This window comes from Mobula hypostoma, chromosome X2, assembly GCF_963921235.1.
Source record: "Mobula hypostoma chromosome X2, sMobHyp1.1, whole genome shotgun sequence".
NCBI classification, from domain to species: domain Eukaryota; kingdom Metazoa; phylum Chordata; class Chondrichthyes; order Myliobatiformes; family Myliobatidae; genus Mobula; species Mobula hypostoma.
The window spans coordinates 22,090,969-22,105,874 of NC_086129.1; the positions used below are offsets into that span (position 1 = coordinate 22,090,969).

The 14,906-nt window shown below is 44.1% G+C and overlaps 1 protein-coding gene across 3 annotated transcripts in view; it reads left to right on the forward strand.

Annotated features, from left to right (window-relative positions):
- The window catches only part of srpra (SRP receptor subunit alpha), a 70,791-nt gene that overhangs the window by 45,249 nt on the left and 10,636 nt on the right, over window positions 1-14,906 (forward strand). For all 3 annotated transcript variants that reach the window (XM_063038223.1, XM_063038224.1, XM_063038225.1), the window contains one exon: window positions 11,668-11,840. In XM_063038223.1, the coding sequence (XP_062894293.1) occupies window positions 11,668-11,840 (173 nt within the window). The remainder of the gene's footprint in view (window positions 1-11,667; window positions 11,841-14,906) is intronic.

Genomic DNA, 14,906 nt, shown 5'->3' on the forward strand with positions numbered 1-14,906 from the left:
TCAGTGTAATATTCTTTGGTCATCCATGGCAGTAAAATAGACATCAAGAAATGTTGGAGTATCCACCATAGAAACTGGTTTGAATTTGGTTCATTCATGTGTCAGGGTGGTCCAAGTACTGGCTCAAGTATCTGCAAGGACTCCCTGCCTCTGACTTTCAGCCATAAGTGAAGCCCTCTCTTTCAGAGCACAGCCAGAATTCCTCAGTCAGTATTGTAAAATCCAACGACAGATGCAGTGTTGGGATAAAATTCTATAAATTCACTTAGAGGTGTATAATTTTCACTTGCATGACTGGGAACAGGTGTAATTTTTAGGACTTCATTTAAAAAAAAAACCCTTAATGTTGGTGGAACCTTTGCACCTGGTATTTCTGAGATGTGGATAACTAACCTTCCACTTTAAGTTTTCTCCCTGCTGTTGTATGGTAAGTGTACATTAAATTACAGCCAGTGGCCATTTTGTTCATGCCTTACAAGGTGCAAAACGAAAGACTGTGTGGCCTCACACAGACAGTAGGTGGCCGTTGACTCACAAAGAGTTCATCTGCCCTTTGACAGGCTTTGTTTTTAGTCCTGCTGGGTGCCTACACATCATCCTCCCTGGTTAACCGAAGTGCACCAGGGGGTGTGCCGGTTGAGTCGCCAACAACCCGACCCGAGACAGGTAGTACTGGGCTGCATGGTACCAGTAGCAAGGCAATGCCCTGACCCCCCACCCCCAGGCCTGAGTCAACGTAGGCGTGGAACTATTGCTGTAGCCTAACCACTTCAACGTTCGATGTGTTGTGTGTTCAGAGATGTTCTTCTGCACACCACTGTTATAACACGTGGTTATTTGAGTTACTGTCACCTTCCTGTCAGCTTGAACCAGTCTGGCCATTCTCCTCTGACTGCTCTCAGTAACAAGGTGTTTTCACCCACAGAACTGCTGTTCACTGGATGTTTTGTGTCTTTTTTGCACCATTCTCTAAACTCTAGAGACTCACAAACAAGAGAAAATTTACAGATGCTGGAAATTTGAGCAACACACACTAACTCAGCAGGCCAGGCTGAGCGGTCTCCCAATCAATGTCAGGTCTCACCAATATAGAGGAGGCCACACCGGGAGAACTGAGCTCAGTATATGACCCTAACAGATTCACAGGTGAAATGTTGCCTCACCTGGAAGGACTGTTTAGGGTCCTGAATGGTAGTGAGCGAGGAGGTGCAGGGACAGGTGTAGCACTTGTTCTGCTTGTAAGGATAAGTGCCAGGAGGGAGATCAGTGGGGAGGGACAAATGGACTGTGTTCGGTGTTCCCAGTGTGGCCTCCTGTATATCGGTGAGACCTGACGTAGTTTGGGAGACTGCTTCGCCAAACATCTACACTTGGTCCACCAGAACAAGCAAGATCTCCCAGTTGCCACCCATTTTAAATCCACTTGCATTGCCATTCCGATTATGTCCTTCCATGGCTGCCTCCACTGTCGTGATAAGGCTGCATTTGGGTTGGAGGAACAACACCTTGTATTCTGTTTGGGTAACCTCCAACCTGATAGCATGAACATTGATTTCTCAAACTTCCAGTAATGCCTCTTTTTCCCCCCCCCTCACCATTTTCCATCCCCATTTTCCCCCTCTCATGTTATCTCCTTGCCCACCCATGGCCTCCCTCTGGTGTTCCTCTTCCTCTCGCCACCCCCCCCCTTTTTCTGTCCTCCATGGCCTTCTGTCTCTTTCACCAATCAGCTTCCTAGCTCTTTGCTTCATACCTCCCCCTCCAAGTTTCACCTGTCGCCTGGTGTTTTTTTCTCTCCACTCCCCCCCCCCCCCATCTTACAAATTCACTCCTTAGCCTTTTTTCTCCAGTCATGCTGAAGGGTTTTGGCCCGAAAGGTCAACTGTGATTTTTTTTTTCCCCCCCATAGATGCTGCCTGGCCTGCTGAAACTCTATAGAGATTGTTGTGCGTGAATATCCCAGCAGTTACTCAAACCACCCTATCTGGCATCAGCAATCATTCCACAGTCAAAGTCACTTGGATGACATCTCTTCCCCATACTGATGTTTGAGTTGAACAACAACTTGACCATGTCTGCTTGTTTTTATGCATTGAGTTGTTGACACATGATTGGCTGATTAAATATTTGCATTAATGAGCAGGTGTACCTAATAAAGTGGCCACTCAGTGTATATTGGAGCTCTGATCAAAATGATAAATGACAGGCAAGTTTTCAGGAACCATCTTGCATTGTTTTTGATAAGTTGCAAACCCATCCCTTCTCTGAAGTCCATGATATGTTAAAACTTAGATTGGTGCTAAGCTAGGTCTGATGTGCAAACCTAGTGGTCTGCACAGCAGAGCCACATGAATGTAATGAAGTTCTCAATGTAGGGACGTTTGCATTGGAAGAGGACATTATTTTGGTTTGCTTATCAAACTAGTAAATTTGGAGAATTTTGCCAGGCCAGTGTTTGTTGTCTCAAAGCATAAAGGAGGTGAGGGTTTACTGTAAACTTATAGACCAGATGTTCTATGCCACATTTGATATCTTGGTATTTAGAACATAGAACAGTACAGGCCCTTTGGCCCACAATGTTTTGCCGACCTTTTACCCTACTACAAAATCAATCCAACCCCTTCCTCTCACATAGCCCTCCATTTTTCTATCATCCATCTGCCTATCTAAGAGTCTCTTAAATATCCCTAAGGTATCTGCCTCTACCACCACAATTCTCTGTGTGTGTGTATATTTAAAAGAACTACCTCTGACATCTTCACCACCCCCCCATACTTTCCTCCAATCACATTAAAATTGTACTCCCTTCCATTTCCCCCAGGAAAAAAAATTTCTGGCTGTCCATTCTTTCGTCTTCTATACATCTGTCAAATCACCTCTAATCCTCCTTTGCTCCCAACAAAAAAGCCTGAGTTTACTCAATCTTTCCTCATAAGACATGTTCTCTAATTCAGGCAGTATCCAGGTAAATTTGCTCTGCATCCCCTTTAGCTTCCATATCCTTCCTTGAAAGTGGTGACTGGAACTGAACATGATACTCCAAGTGTGGTCTAACCAGAGTTTTATAGATCTGCAACGTTATAGATCTGCAACGTTATCTTGTGGTTGTTGAACTCAATCCCCTGACTTATGAAGGTCAATGCACTCTACACCTTCTTAATCACTGTATCAACTTGCACAGCAACATTGAGGGATCTATGGATGTGGACCCCAAGATGCCTCTGTTCCTTCACACTGCTAAGAATCCGGCCATTAACTTTGTACTCTGCCTTCAAGTTCGACCTTCCAAAGTGTATCACTTCTCACTTTTTCTGGATTGAACTGTGTCTGCCGCTTCTCAGCCCAGCTCTGCCTACACTACCAATAGCACCACCAACCTTTTGAGTTATTTGTAAACTTACCACCCTTACACTTCCTCATCCATTGTATCAGAAGTCCTTCCTGAACACACCTAATAAATTTTGCTCCATCTGAACCTTTTGCACTAAGGAGCTGTCAATCAATATGAGGGAAGTTGAGGTCACCCACAACAATAACTGTAATTTTTGTTTTGCACATTTATTTCCTCCTGATCTGCTCCTCAGTGTTCTACTTGCTTGGTGGGGGGGGCGGGGGGAGTCTTTAGAATACTCAACGGAGCGATTGTTCCTTTCCACCTTCACTGTTTTGCTTTCACCCATCTGAGTTATTTATCAGGAGCACTGCATAACAAGGCCCCTTGGATTGTCAAGGATCCCTTCTATCTGTTTAACAATATCTTTGACCCCCTACCATCAGGCAGAAGATACCAAAGTGTTAGGCTATGGACTGTTAGGATGGGAAACGCTTCTTTCCCCAGGCCATGAGACTACTGAACTCCTTGCCACCACCAAGGTCTCGTCATGTATGAAATGCCAGTAACACTATACTGTTCACTTTTTAAATTTGTGTTGTAAATGTACCATATGCTAACTGTCAATCTTGAATATATTTTATTATTTGTTAATTTATTTGTGGTAATATTACTTTACGTATGTGTGCGAATTATATGTACCAAGTTGTGCACCTTGTCCAGAGGAACATTGTTTCATTTGGCTGTATACATGCATACAGTTGAATGACAATAAACTTGAATTTGAATAATGACTCATTAGGTGATCCGTCCCTTTCTGAAGCATTTGTTCAATCGACCAATAACTTTGATAATGCATTGAAAACAATGATGAATTTCATCAATGATGCCTCTCTTCACTGAGGAATGGTTCTTGAGATGTGGGAATTAATCCTGTGCTCTTAGGTCTTCCTATAAGCCTTTATTGTCAGAGTGCAGTATCGTACAGCAGGAGCAGGTTGGTAGAGGACCTTTTGTTTGTGCAAAGAATGAGTGTGAGGCCCATAATGTTTTAGGTTTCAGTGTGGGGGAGAAAAGTTGACAGTGGCTTAATGTTTGGCCAGTGAGTTCATAAAAATGCAAGTGTCTGAATACTGCAGCCTGACTAGTAAGGTTTGGATGACCAAACCTCAGTAGTTCTTGAGTATACTTGCTGCAAGTTGGACAATATCATATTAATTCTGAAAATGGGCTCCTTTCACAGGGGAGTTTGTTGGTGAGGTATGTTAGTGCAATAAAAAAGATTGGAAGATAAACAAGTGTTGAGACAGTGATACAGCCTTATTCCCTACCCAATGCCATTCTAAAGTAAAAATGGAGACACACTTCAGTGGGAAGCTCTATTTGAGAAGAGTGCTTCACAGTCCTTCCTAGCTGAAGCCAAAGCTCATGTTGACAATAGACAATAGGTGCAGGAGTAGGCCATTCAGCCCTTTGAGCCAGCACCGCCATTCACTGTGATCATGGCTGATCATCCACAATCGGTACAGTACCCTGTTCCTGCCTTCTCCCCATATCCCTTGACTCCGCTATCTTTAAGAGCTCTGTCTAACTCTTTCTTGAAAGAATCCAGAGAATTGGCCTCCACTGCCTTCTGAGGCAGAGCATTCCACAGATCCACAACCCTCTGTGTGAAGAAGTTTTTCCTCAACTCCGTTCTAAATGATCTACCCCTTATTCTTAAACTGTGGCCTCTGGTTCTGGACTCCCCCCAACATCGGGAACATGTTTCCTGCCTCTAGTGTGTCCAATCCCTTAATAATCTTTTATGTTTCAATTAGATCTCCTCTCGTCCTTCTAAATTCCAGTGTATACAAGCCCAGTCGCTCCAATCTTTCAACATATGACATCCCCGCCATCCCTGGAATGAACCCAGTGAACCTACGCTGCACTCCCTCCATAGCAAGAATGTCCTTCCTCAAATTTGGAGAGCAAAACTGCACACAATACTCCAGGTGGGGTCTCACCAGGGCCTTGTACAACTGCAGAAGGACCTCTTTGCTCCTATACTCAACTCCCCTTGTTATGAAGGCCAACATGCCATTAGCTTTCTTCACTGCCTGCTGTACCTGTATGCTTACTTTCAGTGACTGATGAACAAGGGCACCCAGATCTCGTACTTCACCTTTTCCTAACTTGACACCATTCAGGGATATTCAATATTCAGGAGGGATAGACATGAAGGAAGGGGAGGTGGGATGGCGTTGCTGGTTAAAGAAGAGATTAACGCAATAGAAAGGAAGGACATAAGCCAGGAAGATGTGGAATCGATATGGGTAGAGCTGCGTAACACTAAGGGGCAGAAGACGCTGGTGGGAGTTGTGTACAGGCCACCTAACAGTAGTAGTGAGGTCGGAGATGGTAATAAACAGGAAATTAGAAATGTGTGCAATAAAGGAACAGCAGTTATAATGGGTGACTTCAATCTACATGTAGACTGGGTGAACCAAATTGGTAAAGGTGCTGAGGAAGAGGATTTCTTGGAATGTATGTGGGATGGTTTTTTGAACCAACATGTCGAGGAACCAACTAGAGAACAGGCGATTCTGGACTGGGTTTTGAGCAATGAGGAAGGGTTAGTTAGCGATCTTGTCGTGAGAGGCCCCTTGGGTAAGAGTGACCATAATATGGTGGAATTCTTCATTAATATGGAGAGTGACATAGTTAATTCAGAAACAAAGGTTCTGAACTTAAAGAGGGGTAACTTTGAAGGTATGAGATGTGAATTAGCTAAGATAGACTGGCAAATGACACTTAAAGGATTGATGGTGGATATGCAATGGCAAGCATTTAAAGGTTGCATGGATGAACTACAACAATTGTTCATCCCAGTTTGGCAAAAGAATAAATCAATGAAGGTAGTGCACCCATGGCTGACAAGAGAAATTAGGGATAGTATCAATTCCAAAGAAGTAGCATACAAATTAGCCAGAGAAAGTGGCTCACCTGAGGACTGGGAGAAATTCAGAGTTCAGCAGAGGAGGACAAAGGGCTTAATTAGGAAGGGGAAAAAAGATTATGAGAGAAAACTGGCGGGGAACATAAAAACGGACTGTAAAAGCTTTTATAGATATGTAAAAAGGAAAAGACTGGTAAAGACAAATGTAGGTCCCCTGCAGACAGAAACAGGTGAATTGATTATGGGGAGCAAGGACATGGCAGACCAATTGAATAATTACTTTGGTTCTGTCTTCACTAAGGAGGACATAAATAATCTTCCAGAAATAGTAAGGGACAGAGGGTCCAGTGAGATGGAGGAACTGAGTGAAATACATGTTAGTAGGGAAGTGGTGTTAGGTAAATTGAAGGGATTGAAGGCAGATAAATCCCCAGGGCCAGATGGTCTGCATCCTAGAGTGCTTAAGGAAGTAGCCCAAGAAATAGTGGATGCATTAGTGATAATTTTTCAAAACTCGTTAGATTCTGGACTAGTTCCTGAGGATTGGAGGGTGGCTAATGTAACCCCACTTTTTAAAAAAGGAGGGAGAGAGAAACCGGGGAATTATAGACCGGTTAGCCTAACGTCGGTGGTGGGGAAACTGCTGGAGTCAGTTATCAAGGATGTGATAACAGCACATTTGGAAAGTGGTGAAATGATCGGACAAAGTCAGCATGGATTTGTGAAAGGAAAATCATGTCTGACGAATCTCATAGAATTTTTTGAGGATGTAACTAGTAGAGTGGATAGGGGAGAACCAGTGGATGTGGTATATTTGGATTTTCAAAAGGCTTTTGACAAGGTCCCACACAGGAGCTTAGTGTGCAAACTTAAAGCACACGGTATTGGGGGTAAGGTATTGGTGTGGGTGGAGAATTGGTTAGCAGACAGGAAGCAAAGAGTGGGAATAAACGGGACCTTTTCAGAATGGCAGGCGGTGACTAGTGGGGTACCGCAAGGCTCAGTGCTGGGACCCCAGTTGTTTACAATATATATTAATGACTTGGATGAGGGAATTAAATGCAGCATCTCCAAGTTTGCGGATGACACGAAGCTGGGTGGCAGTATTAACTGTGAGGAGGATGCTAAGAGGATGCAGGGTGACTTGGATAGGTTGGGTGAGTGGGCAAACTCATGGCAGATGCAATTTAATGTGGATAAATGTGAAGTTATCCACTTTGGTGGCAAAAATAGGAAAACAGATTATTATCTGAATGGTGGCCGATTAGGAAAAGGGGAGGTGCAACGAGACCTGGGTGTCATTATACACCAGTCATTGAAAGTGGGCATGCAGGTACAGCAGGCGGTGAAAAAGGCGAATGGTATGCTGGCATTTATAGCGAGAGGATTCGAGTACAGGAGCAGGGAGGTACTACTGTAGTTGTACAAGGCCTTGGTGAGACCACACCTGGAGTATTGTGTGCAGGTTTGGTCCCCTAATCTGAGGAAAGACATCTTTGCCATAGAGGGAGTACAAAGAAGGTTCACCAGATTGATTCCTGGGATGGCAGGACTTTCATATGAAGAAAGACTGGATGAACTGGGCTTGTACTCATTGGAATTTAGAAGATTGAGGGGGGATCTGATTGAAATGTATAAGATCCTAAAGGGATTGGACAGGCTAGATGCAGGAAGATTGTTCCCGATGTTGGGGAAGTCCAGAACGAGGGGTCACAGTTTGAGGATAGAGGGGAAGCCTTTTAGGACCGAGATTAGGAAAAACGTCTTCACACAGAGAGTGGTGAATCTGTGGAATTCTCTGCCACAGGAAACTGTTGAGGCCAGTTCATTGGCTATATTTAAGAGGGAGTTAGATATGGCCCTTGTGGCTACAGGGGTCAGGGGGTATGGAGGGAAGGCTGGGGCGGGGTTCTGAGTTGGATGATCAGCCATGATCATAATAAATGGCGGTGCAGGCTTGAAGGACCGAATGGCCTACTCCTGCACCTATTTTCTATGTTTCTATGTAATCTGCCTTCCTGTTCTTGCCACCAAAGTGGATAACCTCACATTTAGAGGAGGAGAAGATGGCAGCGCGCACAGCCTCTCTGGTGATGAATATCTGTTATCTGTCAAGTAGGGGACTGTGCACAATTCTGATTTGATGGAGACAGACGTTAGAGTACAGAGGAACATCTGGAAAACTTCTGAAATACCCACTTCACTGCTGCAGCTACTGTGTGGTAACCGGAATCTCCGGAGCAGAAGGCCCCAAAATCCTTGGCTTTGCTTGTTTCAGCGGCGGGGACGAGGTCGAAAGCACTCGGCAGAGGATGGCACTCGGGAGGCTGTATCAGAGAGGCTGGTCAGAGGCTCGAAGTTTTCGGATGGATGGACTCGGTGTCGCCTGTGGTCGGCTGCTTCCAAGGCATTGGCAAGTTGACGGTGCCTGGAGGTTTATGGCAGGGAGTTACTCCCTTTTGCCGCCTGCTATCAAGGACTTGGGAGTCGATCAACTCGGGAACTTTTAAGACTTTTTTTACCGTGCCCATGGTTTGTTCTTCATCAAATTATGGTATTGCTTTGCACTGCTGTAACTATATGTTATAATTATGTGGTTCTGTCAGTGTTAGTCTTTGGTTTGTCTTGTTTTCTGTGATATCACTCCGGAAGAACATTGTATCATTTCTTAATGCATGTATGCATTTCTAAATGACAATAAAAGAGGACTGAGTGTTCTTATAATCTTTTTAAAAAAAAAAAAAAAATTTAGAGGGGAGGAGGAGATGGCAGCGCAACGCAGCGCGTGTGGCCACTCCGAAATGATATCGTATTTGTAAGTAGGATGCTGTGAACAATCCTGATTTGATGGAGACCGACGTGAGAAGCACGGAGGAACATCTGGAGAAACTTTTGAAATGCCTGCTTCGCTGCCGCTGCTACTGTGCAATCGAGAATCTCCGGAGGGCAAGGCCCCAAATCCTCGGCTTTGCCTATTGCCTGTTGCCGGGGCCGGGGTCAAAGCGCTCGGCAGAGATGGTGCTCGGTATTGGAGGGCTGGTCGGCGGCTTGAAGGTTTCAGATGGACTCAAGAGTCGGCTGTGGTCGGGTGCTTCCAGTGTGCTGCATCAGCAAGTTTGCGGTGCTGGAAGCTCATGGCAGGAAGAGAGTTTCTCTTCCATCTACCGTCTGCGTGAGATGATGGGACTTTCAAGAGACTTTGAGACTTTTTTTTACCGTGCCATGGTCTGTTCTTTATCAAATTATGGTATTGCTTTGCACTGTTGTAACTATGTTATAATTATATGGGTTTTGTCAGTTTTTTCAGTCTTGGTTTGTCTTGTGTTTCTGTGATATCATTCATGGAGGAACATTGTATCATTTCTTAATGCATGCATTACTAAATGACAACAAAAGAGGACTGTGTGTCCTCATAATCTAAAAAAAATTTATCCATATTAAACTGCATCTGCCCACTCACCCAACCTGTCCAAGTCGCCCTGCATTCTCATAACATCCTCATCACATTTCACACTGTCACCCAGCTTACGTGGCCTGTAAGTAGATGGAATCCTTACTGCAAGTTTTTAATCATTGAGATACAGCACGGAATAGGCCCTTCTGGCTCTTCAAGCCATGTCACCCAGCAGTCCTCGATTTAATCCTAGCCTAATCACGTGACAATTTACAAAGATCAATTAACCTACCAACTGCAGCATCATTGGACTATGGGAGGAAACTAGAGCACTTGAGGAAACCCACACGATCATGGAGAGAACGTACAAATTCCTTGCAAGCAGCGGTGAGAATTGAACCCGGGGCACTGGTACTCTAAAGCGTTGTGCTAACCACTGAGCTACCATGCTACCTCTTATGGAACAGTTCTTTGGCTGTTGGAAGGACGTGGTTGAGGGAGCACTGTGGTGATGACATTTCTCAAGACGAGGATCATGGTGACCCCACTGCAGTTACCAGAGTCGGATTTGACTTCTTTCTTGAAGATGGTGTGAGTATGCCATCTGAGGTCCCCTGATATTTTCCTTTCCCAGATGTAGATGAGATAGACGATGGATTGGCAAGTGAAACACTTCACTGATGAATTTTAGAACTTCAAGGGGATAACTTCTGCTCTCTAGACTTTTCAATTGCGATGTACCCTTTCCATTTACTTGTTGGGATCAAGCATACTAGCTGATATCATGTACCATTTCTGCTGTAGGTGTGTATATGGTGTTAGTAACCATTGAGTACGATACCAGTGCAGTGCAATACCTCTCTGCATTGGGGCTCACTTTCAAAGAGAACAAATCTTGAAAAAGGTACATCTGGAATGTATGACATCTACCACAATTGTAGACTTTAAGAAAAGATTGGGGGGGTGCGGTTTGGGTGGGTGGAGCGGGAAATCAGGCAGACATTCTGCTCCTCACTTCTCGCCATCCACCAACAATAACAGAAATGTTGCTTTGCAACATTTGTCTGGACTTGAGTAAACTGGCAACAAGGTTGCTTGTACAGCTGGTACTCCTCGCTTCAGAATAAAATTTCGGAGAAATTTTATGACACAAGTAATTTTGCAGATGCTGTAAATCTTAAGCAACACACACAAAATGCTAGGGAACTCAGCAAGTCAAGCAGAGTCTATGGAGGGCAATAAACGGTCCAGTGTCTGTCTATACTTCATCGGGAGTTTGAGCAGATTTTGTATGTCACCGAAGACTCTAGAAAATTTCTGCAGCTGTACCGTGGAGAGCCTTCTGACTGGTTGTATCTCCACCTGGTGTGGAGACTCCAATGCAGCGGTTTGCAGACTCATCCAGCTCCATCATGAGCACTAGCCTCCCTAACATCAAAGGCATGTTCAAAAGGCTGTGCCTCAAGAAGGCGGCATCCATTATTAAGGACCCTTACCATCCCAGGCATGTCCTCTTCTCGTCACTACCAGTGGGAAGGAGGTATAGAAGTCTGAAAATGCACATTCAGTGCTTTAGGAACAGCTTCTTCCCCTCTGCCATTAGATTTCTAAATGGTCTGTGAACACTACCTCAGTATTTTGCTCTCTTGCGCTACTTATTTTTATAATTAGTAATTTTTTATATCTTGCATTGTACTGTCGCAAAACAACAAATTTCACAACATATGTCAATGATGATAAATCTAATTCTGAAACAGTTGATGTTTCAGCCTGAGAGCCTTCATCAGGATTGGAGAAAGGGGACAGAAGCCTGAACAAGGTGGTGGAGGGAGTGGGAGAAGTACAAGCTGGCAGCTGATAGATGAGAGCTGATGAGGGGAAGGTACTGCTAGGAGGTAATAAGTGGAAGAATGAATCTGAGGATAAGTTTTAAACCTATTTAAGTACTTTTTATTGATGGGGAACTTCCTGCTAACTCAGCTTGTTTTCTGTGCCCTCCAACAGCGGTGACCTCAACAGTGAAGCAGGCCTTGCAAGATTCCCTGGTCCAGATTCTACAGCCCAAGAGACGTGTTGATATCCTGCGAGATGTTTTAGAAGCTCAAAAACAAAGGCGTCCGTTTGTCATTGCTTTCTGTGGAGTAAACGGAGTTGGAAAATCTACCAACCTCGCTAAGGTAAGGCATTGATGAAATCGACTGAAGTGCAAATACTATGTTTTCACTTCAGTCCGGAGCATCCTCACCATTTTATCCAAACCAAACAGCTGCTAATACTATGGGAACTTGTTAGCCTTTGGCCAGGTGGATCCGCAGCTTTTTGCTCTGTGACACCAGTATACTATACTGTTCAACACTGGGTTTCATTTCCCTTGATCAAAAGAAAACTTGCCTTTCTGCCATAAATAATAATCCCTAACTAATGTGACCCAAGATTTATCACCCTGTATCCTGAGACAGTGTGACTGCTGGTTTTAAAAAGCCCATTCAAGGGAGACATCTTATCTTCATCCAGCTTGTCAAAGCTGTGTCAGAATTTTGTACGTTTCCATGAGATTTCTTGTTCTTCTCAGATCTAGTCAATAGAAGCCTAATCAATCCAATCTCTCTTCCTTGTTGTCAGAGGAACCCCTTTGGTGACCTTTTGTTGTTCTCTCTTCCCCCCACCCCTGCAGTAAGTACAACCTTTCATAGATAAGGAGGCCAAGGGAATCTTGGAGGCACATGATAAAATTGGCCAAAGTCAGCATTTTTTTTCCTTGGGGAAATCTTGCTTGACAAATCTATTGGAATTCTTTAAGGAAACGACAGGCAAGATAGACAAAGGAGAGTTAGTGGATGTTGTTCACTTGGATTTTCAGGAAGCCTTTGACAAGGTGCCATACATGAGGCTATTAACGCATATGAAACTGCACATCACACACAACCTCTTATGGTCCCAGAACACATCCTACACTGTCAGGAAAGCTCACCAATGCCTCGCCTCTACTTTTTGAGGAGGCTGAAGAGAGCTGGACTTTGTGCACGTCCATACTCACATCATTCTACAGATACACAGTAGAGAGCATCCTAACAAGCTGCATCACTGCTTGGTACAGAAATTGGACCGTGGCAGACAAGCTCTATAGCAGGTAGTAAAAACGGCCCAATGTATTACTGGCATCAGCCTACCCGCCATCAAGGACTTGTATATGGAAAGGTGACGAAAAAGGGCCAGTAACATGAAGGATCCCATGCCCATGGATGGTTTGTCCCACTCCCATCAGGCAGGAGGGCACGTAGCATCCATGCCAGGACCACCAGACTGGTATTCCACAGGGGTTTGTGTTGTCACACTGCACTTGGAATATTGTAAGCAGCTCCAAGCCCCATATATAAGAAAAGTTCTGCTGTCATTGGAGAAGGTCCAGAGGACATCTCGAGAATGATTTTTGGGGATGAAAGGGTTAACGTATGAGGAGCATTTGATGGCTCTGGGCTTGTACTTGCTGGATTTTAGAAGAATATGGAGATGCGGGGGATCTTATTGAAACCTTTTGAAAGGTCTAAAGATAGAATGGATGTGGAGGGGGTGTTTCCTATAGTGGGGAGTCTAGAACCAAAGGACATGCTTCAGAATAGAAAGATGTTCCTTTTCCTTTGGAATAGATGAGGAGGAATTCTTTTAGCCAGAGGATGGTGTATCTGTGGAATTCATGGCCACAGATGGCTGTGGAGGCCATGTCATTGGGTATATTTAAAGCAGAGATTGATATATTCTTGATTAGTAAGGACATTAAAGGCTATGGGAAGAAGGCAGGAGAATGAGATTGAGAAGGATAATAAATCAGCCATGATGGAATGTGGAGCAGACTCTATGGGCCTTGTGGCTAATTCTGCTCCTATATCTTATGGTCAAAGCTGCACATTTGCCCTCCACGGGTGGTCTCAACAAGGCCCTGTATAATTGTAGTAAAGCATCTTTGTTCTTTTACCCAAAACTTCTTACAATAATTAGCAACATACTCTTTGCTTTCTTAAGCACCTGCTGCACCGCTATGCTTGTGTTTAGTGACTAGCGACAAGGGCAGCCAGATCCCTTTGTACGTCCAATTATCATCATTTAGCTAATGCTCCATGTTTCTGTGTTTCCTACCAAACTGCATTTAACCATATGATACTGCATCTGTCACGTGTTGGACAAACTGTCAATAACCTTGAAGCTTCTTTGTGTCCCCTGCACAATTTGCAATCTCCCCAGTTTTGTATTGTTAACAAATTTAGACATTGTATTCAGATCCTTGATCCAAATATTATATATTGTACCTAAGCACTGATGCTTGGAGTAGATAAGTAGTTAACCACCTGTCACCACAATAAGGACCAATTCCTACCTTATCTGTCAAGCAGTTTTCAATCCATTCCAACATATTATTTCTCATGTGCTATAATTTTGTGTACTAACATGTGGGACTTTATCAAAGGTCTTTAGGAAATTCAAATCGTCAACATCCACTGGTTTCCCACATTTCTGCTACTTACATCTTCAGAATAAAAGATTGGTCTGTCAAATGCGCATTGGATCTCTCTGATCTTGTGGATGTTTTCATGATATCCCATTATCATATCTTTCACAATAGACTAGCATTTTCCCTCCTGCTGATGTTAGGCTAACCAATCTCTAGTTCCCTGGTTTTTTGTTTCTTTCCCTATCCTCTGCCTTCTTCTCTACTGCCTGGGGGAAGCAAAAACGCAAACTAGATGAACAGCACCTCATATTCCACCTGGGCACTCTCCAACCCGATGGCGTGAATATTGAATTCTCCAATATCAGGTAAACTGCACACTTTTTCCCTTTCCTTTCTCCTGATGTACCTAGTTTTTCCCAGTCCCAACCCAGCACACGCCCAGTCCCATTTTTTTCCCTCCTTTCCATTTGCCTATCACCCACACATTCCTACCACTGGGTTGTAGTGTTCCCATCTGTCCAACCAACTTATTTGATTCCATGCCCCCCTTCCTTTCCTACTGGATTCTATCATCACCAGCTCTTTGTTGCCTCCACCTAATCTCTCAGTATTTGCACTCCTCCATCTGCTTATCACCCTGGCTCATCTTGCTTGCCAGTGCTTGCTCCATCCCTTCCCCTCATTTTTCATTTCAGATGAAGGGTCCCCACCCAAAACATTAACTGCCCAAATATCTCCACAGAAGTGACCTGACTACTGACCTCCTCCATTTTCTTGTCTGTTCCTGATTCTAGCA